This window comes from Parus major, chromosome 26 (assembly GCF_001522545.3).
Source record: "Parus major isolate Abel chromosome 26, Parus_major1.1, whole genome shotgun sequence".
Classification (NCBI taxonomy): domain Eukaryota; kingdom Metazoa; phylum Chordata; class Aves; order Passeriformes; family Paridae; genus Parus; species Parus major.
This window is the reverse complement of record NC_031795.1, coordinates 1,875,148-1,884,141: the sequence shown is the minus strand read 5'-3', so window position 1 is coordinate 1,884,141 and position 8,994 is coordinate 1,875,148. Positions and strand designations below refer to the sequence as shown.

Here is an 8,994-nt window from a genome sequence, read left to right as displayed (position 1 = left end):
ACGCGGGAGCTCCCGAAGCCGGCGATGCAGCGGTGGCAGCTTCCTCTCGACGGCCGCGGTCCTCAGCAAGTCTCCTGCAGCAAACACGGAGTTGTGCTCCTGCACGGGAACATCCTTCCAAAGCTCAGGAGCCCCCGGGACAGGAGAACTACAGCACACAACGTTTTCGGGCCGCCTCCGGCTTTTTCTCTCCCCGTCTGTACTACACCGGGAGCGACTGCACGGAGCGCGCGGCGGGGCCGGGACGCGAGCAGGGCACATGCACATCCGAGGCGTGTGGAACCACTGGCTTCAAAACCGGTCAAAATAAGGCACTGAGACACCACGCAAAGGTTTAAATTACCGCCTCCAGCTCTCAGGAACTCTTCATCCATTCAGCACTAAACCCACAACTGCTGAAAAGCCCCTGGAGATGGAGGAGCGCCTCGCGTACGGCAGGAAAGGCTTTATTAACAGCATTTAAACACTTTTAAGGACTCATTTCTCTTTTTCTTTTGGCAATTTTGGTGCAAAGGTTTTACGTGCAAGATTCAAAGCAATTTCAAAACTTTTTTTCTTCAAAATTAAAAAAAAACAACCAAGAATCAAAACTAAAGGCAAACACGTTGGGTGAACAAAATAAATCAGAAACTTAAAATTCAGGAACTCCAGCTCTTCCAACCAGCGAAGCCCCAGACTTGGCCACCGTTCCGAGGCGCAGGGCGGTGCTCCCCTGCTTCTTGTGTGCCAGCAGCAGCACGGCTGCCCCGTCCCGCTGAGGAGAAACGCAGCAAGCGACCCCTTTTTCACTGCAAACACGGGGGCCACAGCAGGGCCAGCAGGCACAATTCTTCCGACTGGTACCACAGGTCGATCAGCGCCAAAGTGTCGGTGCTCTCCCTGCTTCTTGCTCAAGACCCACAACTATCAGCTCAATTGGGCAGCAGCAGCAGGAACCCCTCCGCTGCCAACACAGGGGCCAAACGTTTGTCGTCAATTCACTTCCAGGCAGAAAAACCATTTTCCTCAAAAGAAACAATTTATTTAGAATGAAACAAAATCAGCTCAACTGTGAGCGCATGTTTGAGTGACAGCTACTTTTAAGCTGTGTGAGCCATAAAAAGGGTATTCCTTTACTTTTCCAGCAATCTTGTGTACACAGCACAAAGCAAAGAGGTCATTTTTTTTTTTTCCACTTAAAACACGGGCATTGGCATCACAATAGCAGATACACAACTTTTTTTTTTTTTTTTTTAAAGCTGCCATTTTAGTAAAATGCACAAATACTAAACAGATAAGCTTTCTTCCACCAGGAGGCCCATGTAAATTCCACATAAGCCACAGCTTCTCTTCCCAAAGGTCCATTAGAGCTTGGTATCCATTGCGGTTGTCTTCTGCAGTCCACCAGATTTGCTTGCAGGAGGAAAAAAAAATGTTATTTCAATACAAATGTGTACACCAGATCTGGGTTTCTCCCCTCCCTACATTATACAGATGAACGTAAAGAGCTACGAGGCCTTTCTGAATATTCTATTTGGACTTCAAAAAGCACCAAAACCACCCACGGGCATGAAACCTCGGAATGAAGTCGCCTTCTAGGGATAGATGCAAAGCAAGTAGTGCAGGGCTTTTTTGGACCAGGATTAAACTAGGCTTACAGTACTGATGATTACTCAACTTGCAGTAACACATCAAAATCATTAACCAGGAGAAAAACCAACCTAATTCTTGTTAATTTGGTTGACTTTCCTCGCTGGGTATTTCCTGAAGGAAACTCATCAATAAAACCATGAAATGTAGTGTTACACAGCTCTTTTGCTCTCGTTTTGCTGCGCAGTTCTAACAGCAGACAGTGCCAATATTAAAAGGTCAAATCAAAGACACACCCAATATAATTTAAAATTGTTACTATTCAAGTCATATCTCCTAGCCATCGTTTTCACACAATCAGAACTGCAGGAAGATGAATATTCAATGAACCATTCTCTGCACCACCTGGTCTGCTTTAAGCCTGATACAAAAATCACCTCATCGTTCAGTCTATCCATCATTGGATTATCTGTCTTTCGGTGCTATGAAGAAATAAACAAGGGGACAAAAGGGAAAGAACCTCAAAAGCTCTAGAGCCACGTGGCAACCATTTCTTCCCCTCTGGGTACACAGCACTCCCCAGGAGCGCTGCTCTCAACACTGTTTTGCTTACAGCCAGGAACTACCATTTTCCAAGCCATTTTTCCCTGAGTCCTCAGAGTTTTTGAACTTGTCTTCACAATTTTGATTCACTCCTCCTCCCCATGAATACCTCAGGCCTTTCACCTCAGTTACCATCAACCAGAGGGTTCCCAAACCCACACGAGAAATTAAAACTCGTTCTTTGTAAAACTTGGCTCTCCACAGAGGCCAAGAAAATTGTCACCAAAATATTCCATCTTTATAGGAAACAAAAGAGAGAGAGGGCAAGGTTTGCCTGGGAATAATGCCCTTTTCTCTCTGTGAGGCTGACAAGGATGTGTCGGTATTTGTGCCCCTAAAACCTCTGGATTGAGGATAACCTCGGTGTTCCTGTGGGAGCAAACAAAGCCACTGGCTGGAGGCCAAGGGAGTTGCACAAAGTTTCCAATTGAAAGAAATAAAAACAACAAACAAAAATCTCAAACAAAACTAGGAGTCATTTGAGGTTCTTTCCCCAAAGCACGAAGCATAAAGATGAAATGATTGAGGAAAAGGGCATCCTTTTTCCAGGCTAATTCAACACGCTAATGAAATAGAAGAACATCAGCTGCACACGAGGTCGGGAGGGAATACTGAGCTCTCACCAGACACAAGGAGAGAGCCAACAACTGCTACATCTGGTTTGCTCTGCACACAGTGGTATCACCCACAGGCTCCTAAACCTTCAGCCCTGGCCAAGCCAGCTTCAGTGGACAGTTACTCCAATGGGGAACAGCTCAGACCACGGAGGAAAGCCCAGCCCGCCCGGCTGCACCCGGGATGGCAGCACGGGAATTCAGTGCCGGCAAAAAGAAAAAGCTGCCAAAGTTTTGCCACAAGAACCCTCAAAGGGTGGTAAAATCCTTGCTTACAAAACAGAGCAGCAACCACAAATAAACCAGATTCAAAGAAGCAGGTGCTCCATTAAATAAGGAACCAGAAAACCTGGAGTCAAACACAGCCTCGCCTGTTCCTTCTCGCCCTCCAGCACAGCACAACAGGCAGTGGCAGGTGGAACCACGGTGATTTTCCAAGGAAAAGTGGAAGTGCACCTAGCATGCTCTTCCCAAAAAACTTCCCAAACCAAGCTGGCTTTCACAAGCTATGCTGACCCCAAGTTTTATGGGTTTTTAAGCAGGTGCCTGCTGTGGATCAGCGGAACAAACGCTGCTCTCAGTGACTTTAAGTGTCCAACATAAACTTCAGTGCTTTTTTTTTTTCCCCCCCGGTTTTGGGCAGATTTAAATTCCCAGCTATTCAAGTCTCTTTCCTAGAGAACTCTTGAAGTGATTTCTGTCAGATGAAATGAGAAAACTCCCTCTGAATGCAAGCATTGATCACCTGCTGACACACAACAGGCACCTGCTCCAATTGAAACATTCTTTGCAGTAAGTGGTAAACACGCTGCAGCTTCTTAAACACAGTGATTTGCATTTCTGGTGCCATTCCCAAAAATTCTCATTGTTAATAGTAAGCTGAACAGCTGAATTCTGCCATTTCTTACATTCACATTGAAGGACAACCCAGAAATCCTGGGGTTTACTCTCAAATTTAAGAGCATTAAATGAGGCTTTCACCTTTTCATTTAGAAAGAAAAGTAACTATAAAAACTGTGTTTAAGAGATGCTGCCACATTGGAATTCTCAGTTCACCACGATGTTTGGGATTCTGGGTGCACTCATTCTGGCCAGATAAAGGAATCAAAGCCCTCTTAAACCACAGCCCTCTCTGACAAGTGGTTCAGTAATAAAAATTCCTATTTTTGTGACAGAAACTCAAGCAAGTTCAGTTACACCCATGAAATACATTCAAAACATTTCCTCCTTCATCTCCTATTTGCATTCTATCTCACACCTTGAATTTGATTTTTGCCATGCAAGTTGTAACAGAAATCAACCCATGCCTGTATCAATTATCCACGGAATCTATTGGAGCATGGACCTAGTGAGGCAGCGTCTCTTCTCCGTTGCCCAAATCCCTGAAAACGTGGCTAAGTGCAAGATTACATTCTGGGTTTAAGTGCAAGATAACAATTTTGGGGCCTGTAAAGAGATACAGTGAGATTTACACTTCAGTTTTAGAAGCTGCTGCAACATCCTTTTTGCTGGTAAACAGAGTATCATGGAATTAGATCCCATCAGGGATTGAGATCCCTTCTTGCCTCCTAAATGCCTGGATTACCAAGGTGGCTAAGACAGCTGGAGAAAAGTGCCCAATAATTGGGGAAAAATAAGAAAAAATTAACTATGTTCTTTGAAAAAAACAAAACAAAAAACAACCTGCAAACCGTTTCATCTTTGAATCACAAGAACAAGAGCTCAAACCTCAGTGTCTTGGAGGATTTTTAGTATTTCTCCAAGATGCTAAAACCACTTTACTCCAGGTGCCCGTGATAAACCTCATGTAATGCCCACTGCACACTGTACCTGAAAAGTCCCTAGCAGACAGCAGCTCCTTGCTATTAACAAAGAGGTAAAATGTTAATGAGAACTTTTATGTAATTAAATTATCACAGAATGAAAAGCATCTCTGGAGAGAAGCACTTCCTTGCTCAGTTTGCCCTGTGGAACCAGACCCCACTGAACCTGCAACTCTTGGGAAAAAAAACCCAAAAAACAAAACAAAACAAAAAAGGCAGTAAAACCAAAACCCCACAATATAACTCAAGTTCTCCTTAAAGCACCTCCTTGTTTCCTGCACACCAGAGTGAGCACAAGACATTCCTGGTTTGCAACAAAGTCCTCAGCTCTTCACCAAACCTCGTCACTGCTACAAACCCAAAGTGCACATATGGGATACAGCGGGAAATCAGGGAAATACACCTGTTAAAAAGCCCAGTTTCAGTGCATGCACCTGGGGGGCTGGATGAAAAAGGAACCCCTTTCCAAAAAGGAATTCAGTGTTCTGCTGTGTACCCGAGAGCAGCTGCTGCTCACCTGAAAAACGTCGACCTTGAGCCACGCGACTCAACGGGGAAACCACTGCGGCTCCCGAGGGAAGGGATCCCACGGGCCAAAGGGCCGCTGGCCTGGGGCCAACACGGAATTTCAAGGACTCAAAAGAGGGGCTGACACCAGTCTGTTATTAAAGTGTGGTTTTCCATTTCCACTGAGTGCTTTAAATCTGGTCTGTTCTGTTTGGAGCTCTCTCAAGGATGAGCTCTTGGGACTTGCTTTAAAATACATGAAATGAAAAAAGGACATGAATCTAAATGAAGAAGACAGGAGTTTTTCTTCCCCCCCTCCCCCCCACCCTAGTTTTTCTTATTTTTTCTATTTTCTGTAAATCATAGCAGGCTGAGCCTCCCTGCCGTCCCCGCTGATAGGGAATTCTCAAAATATTCTATTCACACTACTCCTAACCAACCTCTCTGGTTTCTACCTTTATAGAAAAATGTAGTAACAGAAAATTGGGCTGGGAAAGTCACCTACAAACAAAGATCTATTTAAAATAACGACAGGGCTGGCTAAGGCGGTATCCCATAGCACCTGGCACACGCTGGAGGGGCTGCATGGAGGAGTAGGTAGGGCTGGGAACAGAACAGGAGGGCCTTAGGATGCCCCACGGACAATGATCATGACCAGATAGTCGTCCTCTGATTTGGCCAACGCCTTGGCCGTGGAGTCCAGGAACTGCTGGGAGAAATCGCAGGGCGGAAAGGCGTGCAGGACCCCGCTGTTCTCCTTGTCTTTGTTCCCCCCCACAGGGAGGCTGATCACCCCAGCAGCCTGCTTTTGCTTTAGGTAGGACACCAGATTCCTGAGCGGCCTCTGCGTGGAGGTGGTGGCGGCCTCGGCAGCTCCGGCTGCGGAGCGGCTGTCTGAGGCGCCGGGCACGGCCAGAAGGATGGCGTATCCGTTGGGACCCGCCACCTTGATGCGCCGGTTGACCTCGTCCAACTTGGGCTGGTCCAGACGGAGACGCTGGGTGATCTTGAGCTGAGCCACTTTCCCCCCAGTCGCTCCCTCCACGAGGAGGCTGCTGGCGACTCCGAGGTCCCCCTGGAGCAGGTGCATGTTGGACGGGAAGTTGCTGTTCTTCAGCAGGAGCATCCCCTGCCAAGCCAGGCACAGCTTGGGCGCTGCCCCGGCCTGCGCTGCTCCATCCTGCTGCTGTTTCTGGGGAGGAGGTTTGAGCCGGGAGCCTCCGCCACCTCCCTCCGCCGCCCGCTCGTCCTTTTTGGCCGGACTTTTGCACTCCTGGGCGGCGGCGGCGCGATGCTTGCGCTCCCGCTCCGCGGAATTCTTACGGTCTCGCTTTTCGTTCTGCCCCCGCTCCAGGCTGCCCCGGCGGGACTCCCGGATGGGGGAAGGCCGCTCCAAGAGGAGCAAGCGGGATGAGCGCTCAGGGTCACTACTGTAACGCTCCCGGCCTCCGAGGAGCTCGGGGCTGCGGTCCGGGGGAGAGGTTGTGGCCAAGCAGTGGCGCTTTCGGGAGGAAGAGGAGCGCTCGCTGTCAGGGGAACGGTCCAAGTGCCGGCCTCCATCCTCCGCCAGTCTCCGTTTCCTAGGCTGATCCCTACTGCTACTGCCCAGCTCCCTCTCCCCGCGGTCCCGCTCCAAGGACCACCCATCCCGGCGGCGCTCCAGGCTTTCCAGTGGGTCATAGGCAGCTGCCCGATTACTCCGGTCCCGCACAGGGGGCGGCGGGGGCACCCACTCTGTCTCGGGATAAAGGTCTCTGTCACGGTCTCTATAGAGCAACGGTGGCGTCCTGTCCCGGGCCCCCCGGAGGGGGTCAGGGGGGGCTCCCCGGTGAGCCCCAAAAGCAGCCGCCTCCGCCACAAGCTCGTAATGAGCCGGGGGCGGCAAGGGCAGGGGCTGCAGGTAGGGCTGCTGGTACCGATGCTCTGTGTCGGCAAAGTCTACGCGGAGCCGGCGATCCGGCCCCCCCAGGGGGAACCCCCGCATGTGGGTGCAGGCTGCCTGCGCCGCGTCCAGGCTCTCGTACTGGATATAGGCCCAGGAATCCCCTTTGCGGTAATCGATCGTGCGGATGGTGCCAAACCGATCAAACTCCCTGGCCAGGGCGGCCAGGGGCACCCAGGGCCCCAGGCCACCCACCCAGAGCCGGGTGGTCGGGGTGGCTTTCCCGTACCCGATCTTGATGGGGTTGCGCAGCAGCACCTTCCCCGACATGGCCAACTTGGCCCGGTGCGCCATGTCCAGATTCTCAAACTTAAGAAACCCATAGGTGCTGGTCTGCCCACGCCCCGGCCTCTTGATGTCCACCTCAGTGATGACCCCAAAACGGTCGAACGCTCGCCGCAAGTCCGACTCGCTCACGGTGATGTCCAGGTTGCCCAGGAACAGCGTGCGGTTGGCTCTCTGGTCATCCTCGGGGCTGATCTCCTCCTCTCCGGCCGCTCCGGCACCTCCTCCTCCTCCTCCACGGAACCCCCCGGCCGCCGCCACGCCGGCCACGCGCTCCAGCCCGTAGGCCGGCCGCACCCGCGCCTCGTAGAAGCCGCCGTAGTCCCGCTCCCTCTCCAGCTCCCTCGGCAGCGGCGGCGGCGGCGGGAGCCGGCCCAGGGCGAGCTGCTGCAGCCGGTAGTCCCGGTATCCCAAAGCTCCGCCGCTGCCCGCGGGGGACAGCGCCCGCTGCGCGGCCCCGGCCGGCGGGTGCCGCACGGCCGCCGCCACCGCCCCGACCGCCGCCGCGCCGTAGGGAGACTCCTTGTCCAGCAGCGCCGGGGAGCGGCTGCTGCGCCGGCGGCCGCTGCCTCCGCCGACATAGACGGCCTCGATCTTGAGCGGGCGGTCGTAGAGCACGAGGCGGCCGCGGGCGTGCTTGGCGGCGCGCGCGTCCTCGGGCCGCCGGAAGTTGACGAAGGCCACGCGCTCGTCGGCGGCGCCGGCGCCGGGTGGGAGCCGGCTGATCTTGACGCTCACGTCCCCGAAGCGCTTGAACTCGTGGAAAAGCCCGTCCTCCACGGCCTCGTCGCTCAGCGCCGAGCCCAGCTCGCTGATCTTCAGCGTCTTGTACTCGCCGCCGCCCGGCTCCGACGAGGAGGAGGAGGAGGAGGCGGCGGCCGCCCGCGATTCACCGCCGCGGCTGCTGCTGCTCCGCGACGCCTCCGCGGTTTTACCGCTGTAGCCGTGCCGGCTCCCGCCGCCCGCGGCCGCCGCCGAACCGGTCTCGTACTCGCGGCTGCCGGCGCGGCCGCCCTTGTCCGCGTGGGCGCCGCGCCGGCCGCTCCCGCTGTTGCTCTCGCCGGACGCCGCCGCCGCTTTCCCGCCGTTGGAGCCGCCGCCTCCGCCGGACGAGCCGCTCGGCTTCTTGCTGCCTCGCGAGGAGGAGGAGGAGGACGCCGAGTCCTCGCCGCCCCGGGAGCGCTTGGCCTTGGCGGGCGAGCGCTCCTTGCCCTTCATGGCGGCGGCGGCCGCGCTCCCGCCGGGCCTCCCCGACCGCCCCGCTCACGCACCCGCCGCCATCTTGGGAGCCGCGCCGGCAGCGCGCGCCGCCTCCCCCGCGCCCATTGGCTGCCCAGGGCGGTGCCCTCGCTCATTGGCTGCCGCCTCTGGGGCGCTCCGCCCTCCGCCTGGCGCTGCGCGTTCCCATTGGCCCGCCGCGCTGTCCGTCTGCCTGCCAGCCCCGTGCTCCCGTGGGGGGAGCGGGAATTGCCGCTGTCGCGCGCCTCCCAGCCCCCCTCGCTCATTGGGCAGTTAGAAAGGGCGCGGTGATCTCATTGGACGGTCCTGCCTGTCAATCGCGGCAGTTCAACCATGGGAGGATTTTCGCTACCCATTGGACACTGGGCCTAACTTACTTTCTCCTTCTGATTGGCTCTCCTACCTGCCAGTT

At 54.1% G+C, this 8,994-nt stretch overlaps 1 protein-coding gene across 3 annotated transcripts; it reads right to left on the bottom strand.

The window, feature by feature from the left end:
* Positions 1-999: 999 nt before the first annotated feature.
* RBM15 (RNA binding motif protein 15) lies at positions 1,000-8,657 on the bottom strand. Of its 3 annotated transcripts, none has more exons than XM_015650815.3 (2): positions 5,127-8,657; positions 1,000-1,392 (listed from the first exon to the last, which is right to left on the bottom strand). In XM_015650815.3, exon 1 carries the CDS (start codon positions 8,559-8,561, stop codon positions 5,742-5,744), a length of 2,820 nt encoding a protein of 939 aa, XP_015506301.1. In that variant the 5' UTR covers positions 8,562-8,657; the 3' UTR covers positions 1,000-1,392; positions 5,127-5,741. The 3 variants fall into 3 exon arrangements, with proteins under 3 accessions (XP_015506301.1, XP_015506300.1, XP_015506302.1); XM_015650814.3 differs by having other exon boundaries at positions 1,000-5,362; positions 5,679-8,657; XM_015650816.3 differs by having other exon boundaries at positions 5,679-8,657.
* Positions 8,658-8,994: the final 337 nt, after the last annotated feature.

What these genes read in the sequence shown, in the direction of transcription:
- RBM15 (XM_015650815.3), bottom strand. Translation starts at nt 8,561, where the DNA reads ATGAAGGGCAAGGAGCGCTCGCCCGCCAAGGCCAAGCGCTCCCGGGGC.